Genomic DNA, 24,300 nt, shown 5'->3' on the forward strand with positions numbered 1-24,300 from the left:
TAGTCATGGGATACGGAGGAGGTGATGGTTTAGTAATATTATCACTGGACTATTAATTCAGAAACTCAGCTAATGTTCTGGGGACCTGGGTTCAAATCCTACCACGCAAGATAGTGCAATTAAAATTCAATTTTAAAAAATCTAGAATTAAGAATCTACTATGACCTTTAAATCATTATGGATTGTTGAAAAAAACCCATCTAGTTCACTAATGTCCTTTAAGGAAGGAAATCTGTTGCCCTTGCTTGGTCTGGCCAACATAGCAATAACTGCCCTCTGAAATGGTTTAACAAGCCATTCAGTTCAAGGGTAACTAGGAATGGTCAACCAGTGATGCCCATGTCCCATGAATGAATAAAATGAAATAAAATTGCTGCTTGTAGGATTTGTCTGTGAGTAAATTGGCTATTGTATTTCCTACATTACAAAAGTAACTACACTTCAGAAGTATTTAACTGGCATTTTGAGACACCAATGAATGTGAAAAGTGCTATACAAATGCAAGTTTTTTTCTCTTTCAAAGGAATTATATATGTGCAAATAGTTTAACTGCAAATAATGTTTGTTAACTGAGTAATTTTAACATTAACAAATCATTGAAGGTGGGAGGACAAGTTGATAAGGTTGCTTAAAAAGCATTCAAACTCTTGACTTTATAAATAAAAGCATAGAGCACAAAACTAAGGAAGTTAAGCTAAACCTTTATAAGTAATTGTTTAGGCCTCAGCTTGTGGTGTACCACAAGGATCAGTACTGGGACCCTTATTGTTATGTACATAAATAATAGATGAAAATGTAGGGGAAAGTTAAGCAAATTTGCAAACAACACAAAGATTGATAAAGTGGTTAATAGTGAAGAAGATGGATGTAAGTTACAGGAAGATATAGGTGGATTGGTCAGATGGACAGAGTAGTGGCAGATAGTATTTAACCCTGATAAGTGTGAGGTGATTTGGAAGAAATAATAAGACAAGGAACTATTTAGTGAATGGCTGGCTACTGAGAAGCTCAGAGGAACATAATTGATTTTTTGATTTGATTTATTATTGTCACATGTATTAGTATACAGTGAAAAGTGTTGTTTCTTGCGTGCCAAACAGTCAAAGCATACTTTACATAGAGAAGGAAAGCTGAAGGAGCAAAATATAATGATACAGCCATAGTTGGGGTGTAGAGAAAGATCAGCTTAATGCAAGGTAAGTCCATTCAAAAGTCTGACAGCAGCACGGAAGAAGCTGTTTTTGAGTCAGTTGGTACATGACCTCAGACTTTTGTATCTTTTTCCCAATGGAAAAAGGTGGAAGAGAGTATTTCCAGGTTATGTGGGGCCTTGATTATGCTGTCTGCTTTTCCAAGGCAGCGGGAAGTGCTGACAAAGTCAATGGATGGGAGGCTTGCATAATGGGCTGGACTTTGTTCACGACCCTCTGTAGTTTTTTGTGGTCTTAGGCAGAGCAGGAGCCATACCAAGCTGTGGTACACCCAGAAAGGATGCTTTCTGTGGTGCAATTGTAAAAGTTGGTGACAGTCGAAGTGAACATGCCAAATTTCCTTCATTACAGTGTTAATGCAAGCCCACTTGTGACACTAATAAATAAAGTTTAAAATTTAGGTGGGTGGGACAGAAAGCTGGGATTCTTCCCCTTTCCCTGTGCAGCTTTTATGTTAATGCAATGAATTTGCACACCATGTTGACACAAAATCGATTGTGTAATTGAGGAGAGAACATTTTGAACTGAATAGTAAGCAGGAGAATGTTTCATAATATTGTGGTGTCTTACTTGCTGTCTCCAGTTCAAGCAACACTTCCATTTAACCATTTAAACAGTAACAAAAAAACCAACTGCTCCATCATCTTTACACTCACACAGATGTGACCAGATTTGAGTACCTGTTAGTGAAATTCTGTGGAATCATAGAATCCCCACAGTGCAGAAGGAAGTCATTTGGCCAATCGAGCCTGCACCAACAGCGATCCTACCCAGGCCCTATTTTTGTTACCTTCATTTACCCTGCCAATCCCCCTGAAAGTAGGGTCAATTTTAGCATGGCCAATCAACCTAACCCGCATATCTTTGGAGGTGGGAGGAAACTGAAGCACCCCTCGCAGACACAGAGAGAATGTGCAAACTCCACACAGACAGTGACCCGGGTCTGGAATTCAATCCAGGTCCCTGAAGCCGTGAGGCAGCAGTGCTAACAATTGTGCCACCGTGTAATCAAAGATGTCTAATTGTAGCATGATGCAGAAACAAAAGTATTGTTCTAAAGCAGGTGCCACCAGTCGCAAACTAATATCCTTAGAACTGTTCCAAGGGAGAGTTGGGGGGTGGGGCAGTGTTGGGAGGGAATAGTGATGGTACATAAGACTAACTGGTCTCCTACACATTATTGATATGGCACTTGAGAGAGCTTTACTCTGTTTCTACTCCATTCTGTAGCAAACCTAGAAGTGTTTGATGCTGACACTGGATGCAAGAATTTGAACAAAGTTCAGTTTGTACAATAGCGAGATTCTTTATCTTATGTGCAAAGAGGAACTAAATGGGCAGTTTCCTTATGAACTGTGGTTGCAAAGACTGCTAGTTATCGAGCTGAGGAAGTAAGTTCTGGGTTTAGTCTAATGTTGCATCAGCTGACCGCATCAGTGGCTGAAGTGGTGGGTGGAGGGACGGGAAGGCGATGCTAGCTTTATACCTCAATACCATTGATTTAGGGCTCCTATTCCTGGCTGTTATTTACTGAACACCGATGGAAAGTGAATACCTGCCGAGGAGAGGTTGAGCCAAGCTATTGGACTCCTCATCATAGAATAGAGTTCCTACAGTGCAGAAGGAGGCCATTCGGCCTACTGAGCCTGCACCGACAACAATCCCACCCAGGCTTTATCCCAGTAACTCCACTAAACCCCCTGACACTGAGGGGAAATTTAGCATGGTCAATCCACCTAACCTGCACATCTTTGGACTGTTGGAAGAAACCCTCGTGGACATGGGGAGAATGTGCAAACTCCACACAGACAGTGACCTGAGGCTGGAATTGAACTTGGGTCCCTGGGACTGAGGGGCAGCAGTATTGTGCCACTGTACCTCCCATGATCAAATATACTACCACCACTAGGATTTTCCACCTGTTTTTCCCACAACCTACAATTCTCCATCAATTATGGGTACAAAAGGACAAATTTGTGAGCTTATAAAGGGCCAAAGGCTTGCCTCAGATGTTCAAGGAAGCACTGTAGCCTACTACTGAAGGGGAAATTGCTGAAGGAGTTGAGATACCAATGGAGGTGCAAGAAAACTATAACGTAACTGAAGATTTTGCAAAGAAAGATGACAGAGAATACCGATATTCCCACCCTAACTGCAGATTTTATGTTGACACAGGGGGGATGTAATGGGCACTAGTTACATGATATCACTGCTATAAATTCCTTCTCCTCAATTGCAGTGAGTTGCTGATCTGAACAGTGCCAGACTGATTTGGCAATGGGTTGAGACCTTTATGAGAAATAGACAGGAAAAGAATGAAACGTCAGCAGGACTGGAGGCACTTCATAACACATTCCCCCTGAAGCATTTTAGACTTTTCCTGTTTTTAGTTTGATTGCAGATTAATACTGGAAATCAAACAGAATGGCTAATGCTACTAAGGATGTCCATATATTACCACTAAGTAGCATACATCTATCTCAATTATATAGATTGATATGCCAGGGCATAACAGACACCTAGATCACATAATATAAAGCACATTCTCTACTGGGGAAACAATGTTGATTCCTGCCAGGAATTATTTTATATTGGAAATTTTAATGAGTGGTAGACTATTGCAGACATTGTGCATTATGGAATGAATGGCTTATGTGGAGTTTTCAACAGGGAGAAATTTTCAAGATTATTTTATAATAATTTTGTTATCTCAAAGTATTATATGGTGAAAAGAGTGCAGCAGGACTTTCTAATAGAGAGAGAATTAGAAGCAATGTTCATTATGTCAGCAACAATTATATAATTGAACGTGTTATTGAAAGTGAGTCTATAAACATGATTTGGCTTATTGGAACCTACATTAGACTGGGAGCTGTTGTATACCACAGCCATTACATCAGCCTCCTTAACGTTTGTTATATTAAAACGTGCTACAGATACAAGCATACAAATGACTTCACTTTTAGTTTGAATTAGAAGTCTCTTATTAGAGAAGAAGCAATCCTTATATAGGACATAATCGTGTAGTTATACCTTAGGGCCAGTAACCCAGAGATCAAGTTTAATAATCAGTTTGAATCCCATCCTGGTATTTTGAAAATTTGGATTCATGAAACTATTACATTGTCATGAAAGCGTAATTAGTTTACTTGTCCTTTAGCCAAGGAAATCTGCAGTCTGTGGGTGGCACGGTGGCACAGTGATTAGCACTGCTGCCTCACGGCGCCGGGGATCCATGTTCAATTCTGGCCTTGGGTGACTGCCTGTGTGGAGTTTGTACATTCTCCCCATGTCTGTGTGGGTTTCCTCAGGGTGCTCCGGTTTTGTCCCAATCTCCAAAGATATGTGAGTTAGGTTGATTGGCTGTGCTAAATTGTCCCTTAGTGTCCAAGAGATTAGCAGGGTAAATATATGGGATTATGGGGTTAAGGCTTGTGTGGGATCGTTGTCGATGCAGACTCAATGGACCAAAAGGCCTCCTTCTGCATTGTAGAGATTCAATAATTCTATATATGGGCCCAGTCCGACATTGATATGGCTGATACTTAACTGGTCTCTAAAATAGCCCATCAAGCTCGTTTATGAAGCAATTATATCAAGGTATGGTAAAGAAGGCCCATCCCAACTTTTCAGGGAGTTTAGGGATGGGTACTAAATACTATTCCTTCCAGCACTTGCATCGCAACAATGAACAAGGAAAATGTACAGCAGTTCAGTCAGCTCTCTTACTGGTTTTGAAAGAGAAAACACAAGTTAATGATCCCGCAACAAAACTGCTTTCAGATGATAGCTTACCTAATATGAAATTCCAGCATTTTCTGTTTATTGATTTGACGTAAAGTGGAAAAACTTTGGGGCACTGAACTTTTACGTCAAGTGATGGAAGATTGCATGAGTCAGGAAGGGGCGCACTAACTCATTGCCTGCACCCTGATATGTGCCAGGAGCAGCAAATTGTAAAAATTACCTCAATGAGCACAAAAGGGCTTTCATTCCCCTTATGAAATTAGAGATAATTTTAGGGCTGAGGGTAGAATCAGTTTGGTTGTCAGGAGCACTGTGCTTAACAACCAATGTAAAAGCAATTACAGTACATCACAGAATGAGTTGTTTATGCTGAGTTTAGTGAGGAAACCTTAAAACAATCTCTGATCATACTGTGCCAGAGAATGTTACAGTTGAATACTTTAGTTACGAACAATTATTTTCATTAGAATGAAATGTCCTTTGAGGCCTCAGCACAACATAAGCAGAGTGAGCTTTTCCAAATAGATACAGATGGGTGATAAGGACTTAATCTTAAATAAATATAAGCCCTTCAGTTGGTAGACTGACTTATTTATGCGTCTGCTGATCAGTGAAGCATGAAACTGCTACATTAAATAGGATAACTAAAATATATTCATCTCTTTTCTTGCACAATATGTACTGTTGTGAATATTAATACTGATTTCAAAGTACGCAGACATTTATGCCAAAATATAGAAAATGCAAGATAGGTCAAGGAGAGCGCTAGCAAAATAGATTCTGTTGGTCCACTTTACTGGGAAGTATCTTCATGCAGAAGTGCTGATGGGTCAACATTAGCATTGGAGGCTGTGGTGATTTACGGATCAATCTGCAGAATAAAAGTCACATGAATTGGGGAATGAACCGGGGTGCGAGTCACTTCCACTTCTGCACGTCACAATCGTTTTCAAGAGACCACAGGCTGTCAGTCGGGTTCAGACTCCGTCAACATTGCGGTCAGGATTAATGGGGTTCTTGAAATACATTCATGCTCAAAGGGAAATGAAAATAAACACTGGTGGTGGCTGGAGGATGATAGAAAATCCATTGAGCTGTCAAGGAAAGTCTTTTTTAAGGCACTGCACATTGAATTTGTTAGAGAGCAAAATGTTCCATCGGAATGGAGAGGGTTGTGTGCATACATTGGGGATGAGTGCACAGCTTTGCAAACTTGATCCCTCCACTTCCCCCACCCCCCAGCAACCTCCACATACACCGTGCCCCGCCCCCCCGCAACCTGGGTGAAATTAATAGCTCCATTCTGTGAAAGAACTTCCCAAGGATCTGCTCTCACCTGCAGCTTCTGACAGATAAAGGGAAATCCCTGCTGCAGAATGGAGTGCTGGATGATACTAAATCTTGCCAGGTGACCAGGGAGGCACGGAGATTAAAGTTACCTGGCCACTTGAGAATCTGCAAACTGACAGGCAGGAATGCAGAAGTTGATCACACAGCTGGCTGAAATCACCATAGTAAGAAGTCTCACAACACCCAGGTTAAAATCTAACAGGTTTATTTGGTAGCAAGAGTCACTAGCTTTTGGTGTGCTGCCCCTTCATCAGGTGAATGGGAGTTCTATTCACAAACAGGGCATAAAAAGACACAAACTCAATTTACAAAATAATGATTGGAATTAAAGAAGCCATCCCCTCTGGACAAGCCCTCCACATACACAGGATCTGCTCAGATGAGGAGGATCGCAATAGCCACTTCCAGACTCTGAAAGCTACCCTCATAAGAACAGAATATGGTGCTCAACTCATCGATCGACACAGCAAAAAACCGCACCAACCTCCTCAGAAGACAAACACGGGACACGGCAGACAGTGTACCTTTCGTCGTCCAGTATTTCCCCAGAGTGGAGAAACTACAACATCTTCCCCGGAGCCTTCAACATGTCATTGATGAAGACGAACATCTCGCCAAGGCCACCCCCACACCTCCATTTCTTGCCTTCAAACAACCGCACAACTTCAAACACACCATTGTCCGCAGCAAACTACCCAGCCTTCAGGAGAACAGTGACTACGACACCACACAACCCTGTCACAGCAACCTCTGCAAGACGTGCCGGATCATTGATACAGATACCATCATCTCACTTAAGAACGCCATCCATCAGGTACACGGTACATACTCTTGCAACTCGGCCAACATTGTTGACCTGAATAGCTGCAGAAAAAGATGTCCCAAGGCATGGTACATTGGGGAGACCATGCAGACGTTACGACAACGGATGAATGAACACCGCTTGACAATCACTAGGCAAGACTGTTCTCTTCCTGTTGGGAAACACTTCAGCAGTCACAGGCATTTGGCCTCTGACTTTCGGGTAGGCGTTCTCCAAGGCAGCCTTCATGACATACGACAGTGCAGAGTCGCCGAGCAGAGACTGATAGCCAAATTCCGCACACGTAAAGATGGCTTCAACTGGGATCTTGTGTTCATGTCACACTATTTGTAACCCTCACAACTTGCCTGGACTTGAAAAATCTTACTAACTGTCCTGTCTGGAGACAATACACATCTCTTTAACCTGTGCTTAATGCTCTCTCCACTCAAATTGTCTGTACCTTTAAGACTTGACTACTTGTAAAGACTCACATTCCAACCATTATTTTGTAAATTGAGTTTGTGTCTTTATATGCCCTGTTTGTGAATAGAGCTCCCATTTGCCTGATGAAGGGGCAGAGCTCTGAAAACTAGTGGCTTTTGCTACCAAATAAACCTGTTTTACTTTAACCTGGTGTTGTGAGACTTCTTACTGTGCACACCCAGTCTAACGCTGGCATCTCTGCTCCATGAAATCACCATGCCAGGGCTGGAAGGGGCAGTCTAACCAAAACACCTCCATCCCGGCAGAGAGTAGTGAGGTTAGTCCCTTGCCTTGCGCCCACCCAATCCTCCAGGATCTCTGAGAGACCTTTGCCCTGTAGCTTGGCATCAGCAGAGACACAAATGGATTGACCTCCTTGAGTTTCCTGAGGGCCAAGGTGCCAGGGACACTTCACAATGACCGCTACCAAGATGCATGGTCTGAAGGGGGGCTGAGTGGGAGATCTGATGGAAGAGGAGGAGGGTGGGCGTACGTGTGTGGGGGAGGCATGGGTCCTGAGATGGTTGGGGCTGAATGGGGCATCTGAGGAGGAAGAGAGGCTGAGTGGGAGGGGGGGGGGGTCTGAGAGGGAAAGGATGTTGAGTGAGGGGTCTGAGAGGGAGGAGGGCTGATTGGGGAGGTGGGTGGTAGGTGATGGTTAGGTCAGCCTCATGTGTGCATGGTGTGTATTATTTGATCACCTATTATTTGTAGGTTGGGAGGGGGATGATTCCCCTCTTTGATAAGAGGCTGGTGATTGCTCCCCTGGTAAGTGGGACAGGACACTATTTCATTCTTTGCTGAGAAGTGTGGCCTATCCCCAAGCGCGGAGATTGGGGACCCTTTAAAAATGGTGGCCTGGTCTCTGAACAGTGGGTCTGGCTGATGTGTCCCCCAAAATGAGCTCATCTACATCCTTCAGGTGGGTCAATCCCACTTGGCAGCCGCTGCCCAGGCCAACTGCAAACATACTTGTTTTACCACCAGTGTGGGCACACAACCTCAAAAATGGGAGAATGGGGCCTGTGGCATTTTTATTCATAACAGAACTGCTAATCAGAAATGCAATAATTTCAATGAAATGTTATTCCTCTTGAATATGACTGAGAAACACAAAAGCTTGCCTTGAGGTGGAGCCCATTCTAATTAGTGAGGCTTCTCTCTCCATTACTCACTGTCTCTGAATTCATTCGCCCCAGAGGCACTACTGGCATGTTAATGCGGTCAGATTGATGAATGACCCAGGTACTTAAGAAAGAAACAAAGTGCTCCATTATTTTCCTTAATCTGCAGGATTTATGATGGCAAAACATTGGTTGTTGCCTTCCAAATCGTTCTGTTGCTCTCAGCAGTGGTGGAAGGTGTTGATGTTAGGCTAGTGGATGGGGTAATAATCAAACACATTACCTCGTCCTAGACAATCATCTCTACTGAATCAGTATTTCCATCTGCTTTCCCAGTTGGCTTTGAGGGAAATTGCCAGTTTAGTGCCAAATGTTTGGGCTAGGTCCATAATCATTGTAATTTGGGTTGGCCTGCCTCAAACCTACTTCACTAAAGGCCGGGGGCAAAATTTTCCAAAAAACTGGCAAAGTGTCAGGTTCTGACTGAAAACTGGCATGTTTCTCTCCAGAAGCATGTCTCCTGAAACTTTGTCAGGAAAACAAAATCAGCGGGCATGTGTTGTGCCATCAAACAGGCAGGGCAGGGCCTGATAGAGCTGGCAAGCTCGGCTATACAGAAATCAGGGTGCCATCTTTAAAGGGTGCCCAATCACCAAGAAAACCAACTCCCACCCACCGCAACCCCCCCCCCCACCCCCACCATCACAACCCATGGCCATGGAGGACTCCCCCCACAAAAGATTTGGGGCAACTTGTACTCCCCCCACCCCCCCGTGATGAAAGTATTAGCAGTCTTTCCCACCCACATCTACATGTTCACGTTCATTCGCTGGCTTGTTGGCCCTCTTCCCCCTCTACCACTTGTGAGGAGAAGCTGCCCTCCTCCAATAAAGAGCATAAGAAATAGGAGCAGGAGTAGGCCATCTAGCCCCTCGAGCCTGCCCCGCCATTCAATAAGATCATGGCTGATCTGATAGTGGTTCAGTTCCACTTACCCGCTTGCTCTCCATAACCCTTAATTCCCTTATTGGTCAGAAATCTATCTACCTGGGATTTAAACACATTTAACGAGGTAGCCTCCACTGCTTCAATGGGCAGAGAATTCCAAAGATTCACTACCCTCTGGGAGAAGAAGTTCCTCCTCAACTCTGTTCTAAATTGACTCCAGCTTATTTTGAGGCTGTGCCCTCTAGTTCTTTTTTCCTCTCGAAGTGGAAATAATCTCTCTGCTTCTACCCTGTCTCGCCCCTTCATTATCTTATGTGTCTCTATAAGATCTCCCCTCGGCCTTCTAAACTCCAACGAGTACAGGCCCAGTATATTCAATCTCTCCTCATAAGCTAACCCCCTCATCTCCAGAATCAACCTGGTGAACCTTCTCTGCACTCCCTCCAAAGCCAATATATCCTTTTGCAAATAAGGGGACCAAAATTGCACACAGTACTCTAGTTGTGGCCTCACCAGTACCTTGTACGATTGCAGCAAGACCTCCCTGCTTTTATATTCTATCCCTCTCGCGATAAAGGCCAACATTCCATTTGCTTTCTTGATCACTTGCTGCTGGAGATAGGTTGGCCCCCTTTCAGGGACACTACAGCCTCAGCCCCCAAGTCTGGGGGCTCAATGCACCTCCACACCCCAGTCACCACAACTGGTTTTCATTTTTGAAAATGTGACACCTTGCTGTCAGATTGTGGGGGAGTGGGGGACGGGGGCAGTGGAGGATATCACACGGGACAGGAAGGTACTACATAAAACTATTTAAATGTGTTTCAGTGAATGGAAGTCAGGTTCACATCCTTTTTGGCATGAATCTGATCACGCCGCCTTTGGGAGGGCAGAGCAGATCTGAAACTTAGATCTCGCCGGCGCAAATTATAGCCCATTATGGCCCTCTCACGAGATTTTATGGCTCTAAAGGGATTTGCGCATGCGGCAAACAAGCCTAAAAATCACGACACTGCAGAGAAGGAGAAGGTTTTGATTCCCTTGCCCTTGGTTACATTTGAAACCAAAAGTCAGAAGCTTTTCTTTAATAGACAAATAAGGGGAAATGCCTTGGATATCTTTAGGGTAAAGTGTAAATTTCTGACTCAGCACTAAGTAGCTGTAATAACTCGAGGGCAATTCATTGTGACTTCAAGTTAAGAAGGATTTATTACCAACAATATAAGTATGTATATAGAAGCAATGGTAGGACAGAACTAAAGACACGGCTCCACTCTCTGCTCCCTGACTCCAATGGAGGTTCCTCTCCAGCTCTGGGGGAATTTTCTTGCTCCCGGTTATCTTAGCTACCCACCCTGGCTCTCCACAGGGTGGAGATCGTGTAAACCCCCCAGGGATTGCTCCTTGATGGGGCCACGTGACCACATCTCGTCCTGCCTAACTTCAAAGTTTACCTATGAATGAAACAGAAAGAACATCATGAAACATATCACTCACCTGAAGGAAGAGCAGTGCTCCGAAAGCTCGTGATACCAAATAAATCTGTTGGGCTTTAACCTGGTGTTGTGAGATTTCTTATAATAAAACAGGGGCAAGCCTAGAAATGGTACAACATTTCACACTCATCTAATCAAATGGCCACTTGAGGGCCTTTCCCCACCCAGCCTCAATTATTAGGCTGCAGATGCCCTGGATCAGAGCCCCAAATAGAAAAAACTTTCTTGATGTTGGGTTACAGGAAAGGGGTTGAGGAATGGGGGATGGGGAGGGGGGGTTGCTTCAATCTAAAGGCCCATTCAGGTTTTAAGTGCCTTCCCCTCAGGGACCTGAGAGTTCTGGTCCTCACACAGCCCCACCCCAGCTTTCCCTCCTGCCACCAAGATTGCCCCCATTTGTGACCCCCTCAGGGTATCCCCTACTTCCCCACCACCAGGATCCTTTGTTTTTTTTTATCTGAAGTGCAGTCCTGTGATGTCAACTCAGGCATGGCACTGCAGTATGTCTTCTGGACACTGCCAGCTCTCCAATCCCTCCACGTACACTACTGCAGCCAGTCAGATTAGTTGACAGCTTCCAAAGGTGGGCAGACGTCCTGCTTGCTGCCAATTGATGCTCAATAAAATAGCAGCAGATCTGTCAGAGTCGGCGATGATGTGTCCAACCCCCCACGCCAACTCTCAGGATGGCGGGAGCCAACCACTCAGCATCCTAAAAATTCAGTTCAATGTGTGCGATGCATGTGCGGAGGCTGAATAGTAGAGCAAGCAGTTATTTATGCACGAGACAGTGCAACTCACAGTCACACAGAATCATGAATGGAAATGTATATTTTGTTCACTTGGGAAAAAAGGGATGTTTGCATTTTTTGTTAATATGAAAAAGGGGATGGTTGTATCCCAATGTCGTTATTTCTCTCTGCCAAGGCAATGGTGTCTCTATAGAGTCTCAAGGGTAATGGAGACACGTCAGAACGTGTCCGAGTGAAGCTTCTTGCATTATTCTGGTCAAAGAGCAATGTCTCTGTGCACATTTGAATAGGAGGAATATCCAGCTTTAGTTATCCAGAATGCTCTTCGCCTGGAAGGAGTGGTTGGGGTTACCATGTCCAGACAGAGGCCAGGTGAAGGTCTTAGCACTGGCCTGCTGAAATGGAGGAAACCTGTAAAGGACATGCTCAGATAATGTTTCACCTTAATTAGTTCACATATCCACTGGGGTATCAATGATGCAGGCTGCAGGCAACCCTGCTTTCGTGATTGCTCTCATCCAGATGAGGAGAAGGAGCCAGTTTACACAGATGTAGGAAGAGCAAGAACCTGAGCAACAGCGGGGTCTCTAGATGTTCAAGAAGCTGGCGAACATTGGCCACTGCAAGAGTGGGCATTGGCCCAATGATGGATGTATCACTGGTGATGTTCTTAGCTAGAACTGAGTGAAAAGCAATGCTGGAGGTGCCCTCAGATGTCCCTGAATGGACTTGCCCACATCTGCAAGCTTCTTCAGTATGAGCTGCTACGGCAAGTACTGGAGGGGTAATGTGGAGCTCCTCACCTGCAGTGAGTGAATGCCATTTAAATATGGCATCCGGAACTTTGACCCTACGAGGAAATGGCAAGGCAGGAAACTTCCTGCTCGCCTTGCCATGAAATTTGCTCCTTGAAGATGCATAACTAATGAACTTAAATGTGGGAGACCCCACACATGCTCCCCCATCCCTCTGCCAAGCGAAAATCACACCAACTATTCCACCTATCACCAGATTTAATGTCCACAGTGGAAAACTCTGCAATTTGTGTGCACAAGGATGCAGAGAGATGAGAGAAAGAAACACAGAGGAAGAGATAGAGTTATTCACATTATCTGTATAAATACTAGAATATATAGATCAACCATCTAAGGGAACAAGGAGCTACCTTGATATCTTTGACATCCTCTCAGTTTCTGAAAGCCTCATATAATCGTAAGGCATACCTTGATTTTCTTTGTTCCCAGTGGAATTTAAAGAAATTCTGAAGCAGCTTTCTTGGAAGTTGAACAGTAATTATGGATTTCAGGGAATAGTCCGAGGCCTTCAACTTGAGAAAACCTGGCATTAGCACCGCAAAAGGACTTCCTAAGACCCAGAGGCCACTGGGCTTAAAGGGGGGAGGGGGAGGAGATGCCGGATTTCAGAAGGGGGTTTCTGATGGAGGCATTCCCCAATAACACCCCCACTCAAGCCCTTTCTGTTTGCAATCCAAGCTAATTCTCACGCAAATCTCACACAAAGTCAATTTTCCCACCAACCTGAAAATTGAGAGTGAGCAGGAAATGGCTGACAAGTGGACAATAATTGGCCATTTAATCATCTGGGACAATGGCAGTCTTCCGGTTCGAGGCCTTGCCTGCACTGCACGATCAGGACTGACAGAGGCAATCCCATTCCTTCAAGGTCACTCCCCGCTTCACCTGTTAGTGGGGGAAGTATGAAATTCTGGCCAATATAGCAGGCTATCTGTTCCAATGCTGTAAAACACTTGTGGAGTGGTGTAAGTGGATCCAATTATGCTGTCAAACCTGAGTGTGAAATTGGTGCAATCTATAAATATCATCCCCGGATTGCAAGCTAGCAGTGACATCTTGCCCATATGGACTCCAGGTTTTAGTTAGGACAGGAAGTTTTGAATTCAGCATATGTCACTTGTTTGTGCCACCAATTTGTCAGTGGAATCTCTGAAAGTGAGATTGTTATGACTTACAATGTCCCACCACCAGAAACCTGAGAGTGAAAGGATCATATTCCAAACTCATTGCCATCCACTGGTCATCAAATATACTGGATCAATTTAAGTTTACCTTTTTTCCTATTACCTTTAGGTGAGAATCATCAGTGATGTAATGTCAGCAGACAGGGATAACTCTTATATTTCAAACCAGAGAAACTAAGGTTGAATCCTTCAACCATGGTGTATGAGCTCATTTCAGATATAGCATAATGATCCGCAAATTCTCTGAATCTAAGAAGAAGCACAAAGCGATGACTTGGTGGTATTATTGTTAGGTTATTAATCCAGAAACTCAGCTAATGTTCTGGGGACTCAGGTTCGAATCCCACAAAGGCAGATGATGGATTCTGAATTCAATACCAAAAAAGCATCTGGAATTAAGAATCTATTGATGGCCATTATACCATTGTCGATTGTCGGAAAAAAACCCATCTGTTTCCCTAATGTCCTTGAGGGAAGGAAATCTGCCATCCTGACCCAGTCTGGCCTACATGTGACTCCAGAGCCACACCAAAGTGTTTGACTCCCAACTCCCCTTTGAAATGGCCTGGCAAGCCACTCAGTTCAAGGGTAAATAGTGATGGGCAATAAATATTGGCCCAGCCAGCGATGTCCATGCCCTATGAATGAATTTAAAAATATCAGAAAGCATTTTCACTTGCCTGAGGAAAGGGAGATCTTGAGGTAAGAACAGAATACTCCTTTACGGTCAAGTAAGTTGCTGACTCTACCTGCCTAGGCTGTGTGTCCACTGCTGAGGAGCTGGGGGCAGCAACAACTCAGAAATGCACCTTGATCAGACCTCTCCCATCTAGAAGGACAGGAGCAACTTGTGCGTGGATATATCGTTCCTACAAATTCTTCTCCAAGTCACATATATCCTCCACAATAATCTGCCCTTACATTGTCGCTGGAATTCCGTCCCTGAAAGTATTGTGGCAGCAAATTCACTACAAGGATGTATGTTGGGGTAGCACAGTGGTTTGCAAGGCTGCCTCACAGCTCCAGGGACCTGGGTTCGATTCCTGGCTTGGATCACTGTCTGTGTGGAGTTTGCACATTCTCCCTGTGTCTGCGTGGGTTTCCTCCGGGTGCTCTGGTTTCCTCCCACAGTTCAAAGATGTGTGGGTTAGATTGATTGGCCATGGTAAATTGTTGTTTAGTGTTTTTTTTTAGAGTGCACAAATTTCACACACGTAGCCTGTGAGGAGGTTTGAGCTTTTATGTTCCGTTCTCTACAGCTCTAGTAAAAGGGAAACATGTGTGGTTGCTACATTTCCAGTTAGGAGATGTGTGGTGGGCATGTGTTACACTTTCAGATCTCAATCAGAGTAGCAGCTCATACAGCTGTTAAGTGATGGGAAATTGTGATGTATCTCAAAAGGAAGAGGTCTTGCTTCATTTTTTTTCCAAGAACTTCTGTGTTTTTTCTGCTGCAATTCTTTCTATATTATCTCAGTTTTTCTAAGTTTCTGAAAATGAGGAATGTGTGGGAATGTGGGAAGAGAGAGCAGAATGGGAGAGTGGTAGTATGTGAGTGCTTCCTTAGGAGAGCCAGCATGGACACAATGGGCAACTGGCTGCCTTCTGCACTATTCTATGTATACAGTCACAGAGGTTTACAGCATGGAAACAAGCCCTTTAGCCCAACTTTTCCATGCCACCCAGTTTTCACCAATATGCTAGTTCCAATTGCACATGCTTGGCCTATATCCCTCTTACCCATGTAACTGTTTAAATGCTTTTTAAAAGACAAAATTGTACCCTTTGATTTTGATTTGATTTATTATTGTCACATGTATTAGTTTACAATGAAAAATATTGCTTCTTGCATACTTTACAAACAAATAATACTGTTCATAGAGAAGGAAATGAGGGAGTGTAGAATGTAGTGTTACAGTCATAGCTAGGGTGTAGAGAGAGATCAACTTAATGCAAGATAGGTCTATTCAAAAGTCTGGCAGCAGCAGGGAAGAAGCTGTTCTTGAATCGGTTGGTACGTGACCTCAGACTTTTGTATCTTTTTTCCTAAGTAAAAAGGTGGAAGAAAGAATGTCCACGGTGTGTGGGGTCCTTAATTTTGTTGCTTTGCTGAGGCAGTGGGAATGTAGGCAGAGTCAATGGATTGGAGGCTGGTTTGCATGATGGATTGGGCTACATTCACGACCTTTTGTAGTTTCTTGCAGTGTTGGACAGAGCAGGAGCTGTACCAAGCGGTGTTAAAACGAGAAAGAATGCTTTCTATGGTACATCTGTAAAAGTTAGTGAGAATCGTAGCTGACATGCCAAATTTCCTTAACTTTCTGAAAAAGTAGAGGCGTTGGTGGGCTTTCTTAACTATAGCGTCAGCACAGGGGGACCAGGATAGGTTGTTGATGATCTGGACACTCAAAGTTTGAAGCTCTCAGCCATTTCTACTTTGTCACCATTGATGTAGACAGGGGCATGTTCTCCACTACACTTCCTGAAGTCAATGACAATCTCCTTCGTTTTGTTGACACTGAGGGAGAGATTATTGTCACCGCACCAGTTCACCAGATTTTCTATCTCATTCCTGTACCCTGTCTCGTTATTGTTTGAGACCTGACCCATTACAGTGGTGTTGTCAGCAACTTGAAAATCACGTTGGGGGGGAATTTGACCACACTATCATAGAGTATAGTAGGGGGCTGAGAACACAGCCTTGTGGGGCACCAACCTCTACTACTGCCTCTGGCAGCTTATTCCAGACACTCATCACACTCTGTGTGAAAACGTTGCCCTCTGGAACATTTTCTATCTCTCCCTTCTCACTTTAAACCTATGCCCTCTGGTTTTAGACTCCACTAACTTTGGGAAATGATGTTGATGATCTGCCTCATCTATGCACCTCATTATTTTATTGACTTCTATAAGATCACTTCTAAACTTCCTACGCTCCAGAGGAAGAAGGTCCCGGTCTATCCAGCCTCTCCATATAACTCAAACCATCAAGTCCCAGTAGCATCTTAATAAATCTTTTCTGCACTCTTTCTAGTTTAATGATATCCTTTCTATAATAGGGTGACCAGAACTGTACACAGTATTCCAAGTGTGGCCTTACCAATGTCTTGTATAACTTCAATAGTTGTATTCAATGTCACGACCAATGAAACCAAGCATGCCAAATGTCTTCTTTACCACTCTATCCATCTGTGACTCCATTTTCAAGGAGCTATGAACCTGTACTCTGAGATCTCTTTGTTCTAAATCTCTCCCAATGCCTTATCATGAACTGAGTAAGTCCTGCCCTGGTTCAATCTACTAAAATGCATCACCTCACATTTACCTAAATTCCATCTGCCATTCGTCAGCCCACTGGCCCAACTGATCAAGATCCCATTGCAATCCTAGATAACCTTCTTCACTGTCCACTATGCTACTGATCTTGGTGTCATCTGCAAACTTACTAACCATGCCTCCTAAATTCTCATCCAAATCATTAATATAAATGACAAATAACAGTGGACCCAGCACTGATCCCTGAAGCACACCGCTGGTCACAGGTCCCCAGTTTGAAAATCAACCCTCCACAATCACCCTCCTGTCTTCTGTTGTCAAGCCAATTTTGCATCCAATTAGCTATCCTCACCCTGGATCGTGTGAGACTTAACTTTATGCAACAGCCTACCATGAGGTACCTTGTCAAAGGCCTTGCTACAGTCCATGTAGACATTGTCGATTGCATTGCCCTCATCTACCTTTCCGGTTATCCCTTCAAAGTACCCAATCAAATTTGTGAGACATGATTTTCCACTCACAAAGCCTTGCTGACTGTCCCTAATCAGTCCTCGCATCTCCAAATGTCTGTAAATCCTGTCTGTCAGAATACCTTTAACAAATTACCCACTACAGACATTAGGCTCACCAGTCTGTCATTCCCAGGCTTTTCCATGCAGCTCTTCTTAAACAAAGGCACAACATTTTCTACCCTCCTATCTTCAGTCATCTCACCAGTGGCTTTCGATGATTTCCAAATATCTTTGCTAGGGGACCTGCAATTTCCTCCCGAGCCTCGCTCATGTCCTGGGATACACTTCATCAGGTCCCGGAGATTTAGCTATCTTGATGTGCTTTAAAACTTCCAGCACCTCCTCCTCTGTAATATGAGCACTCCTCAAGACATCACTATTTATTTCCACAAGCTTCCTAACATCCATTCCTTTCTCAATAGTAAATCCTGAGCTTTCCATTCCTCCTGCTATCTGGCAGGTTTTTAAAGTTTAAAGGGAGAATAGGGTCAAAATTAAGTCAAACTTCTAACATATTAGCTGTAAAATTGTGACTTGTTTAAAGTGACATTGTGACACAGTGGTTAGTACTGTTGCCTCACAGCAACAGGGATCTGAGTTTGATTCCAGCCTCAGGTGCCTGTCTATGTGGAGTTTGCACGTTCTTTCTGTGTCTGCGTGGGTTTTGTCCGGCTGCTCTAGTTTCCTCTCACAGATGTGCCGATTAGGTGAACTGGCCATGCTCAATTGCCCCTTAAATGTTCCAAGATGTATAGTTAGGGGGGGTAAGTGTGTGGGGATACAGGGATAGGGTGGGGATTAGGCCTGGGAAAGATGCTCTGTCAAAGAGTCAGTACCGACCTGATGGACTGAATGGCCTCCTACTGCACTGCAGGGATTATGTGAGGTTCGCATTCTCTTTTTTGCTGTCTGGCTCACTAGGAAGTTGGTTAAAATGAGCAAATTGGTGTCATTCTACTTCAATACTCATTCAGTTTCTACTCTTTTGCATTGTTAAGGGAGGATCAGCCTTGGCTCCGAATGCAGTGATGAGTAAGAAGAGAGCAAAAGAGCAAATAATCAACCTGGCTAAAGAGGTTGGCTGCCCAGCTTTTAACAAAACAACCCTCTTATCCTGCCTTCGTGCTCTACCTGCACTAACTCTGAACACCGCACAGACCAAGGTCAGTAACGGTAAATATTCTTTTAATGTAACATTATTAATCATGCATAGGGCACTTCCTTCCTTCCTAGGAGCCTTAATCCCAGTTATTATGCTTATTGGGTCATACTTTTGACTTGATATCCACCATAATGAATTAGTCTGCGAGTGTTTTTCATTCAATATTTCTATGTCCACTGGTAAAAGAACCAGAGGCAAGGTAAGGAGAACCTTCTTTTAGACAGCAAGTTGTTAGGATCTGGAATTCACTGTCTGAAAAGGACTCATCTGAGGAAGGAGCAGCATTCCAAAAGCTTGTGACTGCAGATAAACCTGTTGGACTTTAACCTGGTGTTATGAGACTTCTTACTGTGCCCACCCACCAACGCTGGCATTTCTGCATCATGAAAAGGTGATGGAAGTAGTAAATTTCAAAAGGTTATTCAATAAGTACTTGGAGGGGGAAACATCTTCAAAGCTATAAGGAAAGGTCAAGGGAGTGGAAACAATTTGATGGTTGTTTCTAAAGTGCTTCCTTAGGTAGGATTGGCCAAACAGCCATCTCCTGTACTGTGTCAGATTGTGCTTCATTGGTAGGAGGTACTTGAGGAGGTTACACACTTGATGCCCAAGGCCCCGTGGTATCTTATGTTTGAGATCTGATATAGAGATTAATAAAAGACCATGAGGTCGGTGGAAGTAAATTAACTGTTTATTAACACACCCGTTTCCTAGCACAGTCAACACAGGATTAGCAGTTCACCAAAGATCCTTAGACAGCGCCGACCAAACTCACGAGCTCTTCCATCTGGTGAGACAAGGGTAACAGTACATAGGAAGACCACCACCTGCAACTACCTCTCATTGTCATAACTTGGTAATATATTCCTGTTTATTTGCAGTCGCTGGTTCAGAATCTTGGAATTCCCTCCCTAACAGCATTATGGGTCAACCCACAGCACATGGACTGCAGTGATTCAAGAAGGCTGTTCACCATCACCTTCTCAAGAGCAACTAGGGATAGGCAATAAATGCTGGCCGGCCAGCAACGCTCAAGTCCCACCAATGAACAAAAGAAAAGACAAGCTCCTCCCAGGATGGGTCACCTGATCATTCCCTTAAAGGGGCATGACCCAACATATATAACATGGTCAAGTTGCCTTGAAGGAGTCAGCTTTGGACAGTCCAGGCTGGGCAGCACGATGCAAAGTGGTGCAGTACTAAGCTGTCCATTCAAAGACAGGGTATCTGGTACTTAGCAGCCTCAGGAGAATTCTATAGGCTTGAGCCATCTCATGTCCTAAACTGACTAGTGAGAAAAAAATCCAGAGCAAAAAATTCCCAGGGTCTGGAGAGATAAACTAACTTTTAGTTTAATTTAATGACAGGTGAATGACACTGCAGATTAGAAATAGGACAATAACCCTACACATCTGGTTACTGGATCTAAATGCAGCCCAGACAGAGAGAATGAACCTCTGCCAAATTGAAGCATTGTAAGTAAAATGAATCTGGACAACCTCAATGAGTTTTCAGTTTAACATAAAACGACCCATATCTGTGCACAAATTGGCACTTCGAATGCTTGTAATTTTTACAATGTTAACTCTCCTGTCAAACAAATCTCCATGTCAAATTATAAGGGTTATGGCTAAATCCCTTGAAAACAGCTAAGATTAAAAAAAGCACATGATTTTGTGATATCTTAGCAGAGATGATATCCGGCCACAATGGGCCATCCGTGGAGCTGTCCCACAGGGATTGAACTAGTCAGAGTGAGGGGAAACCCATAGTTCAAGATATAAGCTCACACACACAACAAGGGAGGCTGAAGACTGAAGTCACCCAGGGTGGCAGAGTTGGGAGGATGTTGAGGGAGAGGGCATCGAACAGTGAAGGGAAAATGGGGAGAGGTGTTGGTCTATTTTCTTGTGTGTTTGTCTCAGGAATCTTTGGTTTCTTCCTCCAGAAGAGTTTGTGCTGTTGGCAACTCTCTTTCACTCAAAATATCTTTCTTACATCGTTACTGCATGGTGGCAGGGTGTTTAGCACTGCTGCATTCACAGTGCCAGGGACGTGGGTTCGATTCCCGGCTTGGATCATTGCTGTGTAGAGTCTACAAATTTTCCCTGTGTCTGTGTGGGGTTTCCTCCAGGTGCTCCAGTTTCCTCTCACAGTCTGAAAGATGTGCTGGTTAAGTGCATTAGCCGTGCTAAATTCTCCCCCAGTGTACCCAAACAGCTGGAGTGTGGCAACTATTTACAAGGTGAAAAAAAATCAGGACATAGCTACAGCTCTGCTCAAAGGTGTTTCCAATTTCTACTCTCACTGAGTGACACCATGATGATATTGCTCCTTATGCACATGCTCCCTAGCTATTATTGGAAATATATTCTATATTTAGCTACCCTTCTGACGGAGGAGCAGTACTCTGACAGCTCGTGATTCCAAATAAACCTGTTGGACTTTAACCTGGTGTTGGGCCCACCCCAGTCCAACGCCGGCATGTCTGCATCATGGCTATTATTTGAGTTAACATACCACTTTACAAGGGTGGGTGGGCTGCCAGTCCCAAAGTGGAAATGGAGGGCTTGAGAGGGGTGGTCACAGGTCCCATGGTGGTGGGGGGGGGGGAGGTATTTAGCTTAAACAGTATCGATGCATGGCCACAACAATTACCTGATGAAGGGGCAGCACTCCGAAAGCTCATGCTACCAAATAAACCTATTGGACTTTAACCTGGTGTTGTGAGACTTCTTCCTGTACACACCCAGTCCAATGCCGGCATCTCCACATCATGACCACAACAGCACTGTAAGAGATGAGAGAACATTCTTGATTCCTTTCTCAATTTTTTACTGAGCAAGTGATGCAGTGTTGGACAGACCTGCAGCTTAAGATATGACAAACCTATGTCCCACTGCATTTTCAGCGTAATTATAGAGTAGAAGTTATGAATCCTGGTACAATGCTTTAAGTAGTGGAACACGGACACGGAATTTTAAATCTAACCTCGCATAACTATATCGAAAGGTTTTCACTTGCATTCTTTTTGAAATATTGATGGCACATGCATGATTATTGATTCATTCAGATAACTAAATATAATTCTTAAATAATATTTTAAAGAGAGTATATGAGTAATTTGAAACATGGCATACGGCAATTGTCTCACATTTTAGAGGATGCTCTGTACAACGGGGCTTGCCCCCACATTATGTCACATTAATGTTAATTAATAGAGATTAATAGCTTTGATTAGTCAAACAGTTCCATCATTGTTATATTGAGTGTCTCAAAAGGGAACTTGATAAACTTTGGATTTTTCCATCTACCACTACCCATACTCCTATGTAAATTTAATTGCATAACTTGACCTATATGGCTAGTCTATATTCGACTGAGTGTTTAGTTGCATGTTGGTTTCTTTTCTCATTCCATAGCTATTAGCAGTCAGCGGACCTTTCCAATCATGGGCTCCCATCGTTGATGGAATTTACCTCCAGGAATCCCCCCTGGCAGCTCTAAGCAGTGGCCGGTATCACAAGGTGGACTTACTGATCGGGAGTGCAGAGGAGGATGGGCTTGTCAGAAGAGCAAAAGCAATCAAGGTAAGGTGTTCCAAACAAATGAGTTAAGAATGTTGGAAAGTATTTGTTGTTGCTGAATGACTGTCCTATTGTGGACTGAATCAATATTGATCAGCTAATAAGATGTGGTGGCTCAGCTGTCAAAGATTGCGTCCTACAGGCCAGGGATGCTCCAAATTAATATTCAGTTAGTCACTCAGCCGAGCTTGAAATAGAAGTCCTACACCTGACCTCGGCCTTAATGGTCGAAGGAGAGAAGATCAACTAAGTTCCTATTCCTGATAGCTAGCCAGAGATTCCTGCTGTGTGTGTGTGTGTGTGTGTGTGTGTGTGTGTGTGTGTGTGTGTGTGTGTGTGTGTGTGTGTGTGTGTATCTCTATACACTTGTGAGGATGTTGAGTGACAATGTCAGAGAGCAACAGTAAGAGCAGTTTTCCATACCGCAGTTGTCTAATTTTCCATGTCTCTGAACTCCAAAAAAAATTGGAATTGTTTGCAACTTTAAAGCCAAAGCATTGATTCAGTTCAAGATCTGACAAAATCATATGCAGTGCTCGAAGCAATTGGTAACTTACAGCGAGTTCTGCCACACTTCCTCTATTCCCTCTCTCTTTCCATAATTCCTTTGTCTCCATTAATTTACTCACTTTATTTCAGTCTTTAATTTTGATGCTTTCTCTGCAATTTTGTTTTGTTGAACAATTGTTGCCCAAATCGGAATGTATCAGTGCTGCAATACTCGCAATGGGGAGCTTGAAGGGACAGACAGTCTGGAATATAGGACAGGATTTTCCAGCCAGGCTTGCCTCAAGACTGGAAACTCCCGCCTGTAGTCAATGGACTTTTGCATGGTTCACTGAATTTTCTGTCCCATAGAATCCTACAGTGCATAAGGAGACCATTCGGCCCATCATGTCTACTCCGACCACAATCCCACCCAGGTCCTATACCCATAGCCTCATGCATTTACTTTAGCCAGTCCCCCTGACACTAAGGGGCAATTTAGCGTGGCCAATCCACTTAACCCGCACATCTTTGGACTGTGGGAGGAAACCCACGCAGACATGGGAAGAATGTGCAAACTCCATACAGATAGTGACCCAAGCTAGGAATCGAACCCGGGTCCCTGATGTTGTGAGGCAGCAGTGCTAACCACTGTGCCACCAAACTGCTACAATTCCCATGGCGGCTGGCACGGGAAAATTCCACCCATAATGTTGTTGCCTTCTACCTGTTTCACCATGACTTCCCCACTTAAAGACCTGAATTGAGCCTGTACTTCCTTATTAAACTCACAACTCACCTATGGCCCTGCCCTTCCTCCAACGTCTTTGCTTTTCTCCTGACAGTAATGAGGTCTGAATTCTCTAAACAGCTGCTCCATCCAGTTTCCATTGAGTCCCTTGTGGCTCACCAACCAACAGATGTGAGTAACAAGCTCCTTAATTTGGACAATAGATGATAGTTAGAGAAACTATGGCCCTAAAATTAGGATGGGATATTAGCAAATGTGCTGATGTAAAATTCCTCTACCTGCTAAAATAGGACATAATCATTTGCAACACGTGTAATCATGTTTCTCCATTTTTGGTTTTAATCTTTAGAAAAAAAGTCCAACAAAGTTGGCATGCTACCTGCCTCCAAAAATGTGCCAATGTAGCTCCTGTGCCAGCTAAAAGAAGGTGAACTAGAAAAATCCCCTGCTGACTTGGTGTTTGAATTTTGCTTTACCTTTTATCTTCCTCAAGTACCTTCTGTCATTAAATCCAGAAGGATTCAGCCATGCCCTAAATTCTGAGCTGGTTGCCTGATAAAAAATTTCAGTTGTGGAATGGGAATAGTCTCTCAAATCAATGTTTGTCAATT

The 24,300-nt window shown here is 43.7% G+C and overlaps 1 protein-coding gene across 1 annotated transcript in view; it reads left to right on the forward strand.

Moving 5' to 3' along the window:
- The window catches only part of tg (thyroglobulin), a 364,697-nt gene that overhangs the window by 257,042 nt on the left and 83,355 nt on the right, over window positions 1-24,300 (forward strand). Inside the window, exons 43-44 of the mRNA XM_080193545.1 lie at window positions 18,702-18,866; window positions 22,288-22,455. Of these exons, the coding sequence (XP_080049671.1) occupies window positions 18,702-18,866; window positions 22,288-22,455 (333 nt within the window). The remainder of the gene's footprint in view (window positions 1-18,701; window positions 18,867-22,287; window positions 22,456-24,300) is intronic.

The sequence above is a fragment of the Carcharhinus amblyrhynchos genome, chromosome 8, assembly GCF_965287045.1.
Source record: "Carcharhinus amblyrhynchos chromosome 8, sCarAmb.v2.hapA, whole genome shotgun sequence".
Taxonomy (NCBI): Eukaryota; Metazoa; Chordata; class Chondrichthyes; order Carcharhiniformes; family Carcharhinidae; genus Carcharhinus; species Carcharhinus amblyrhynchos.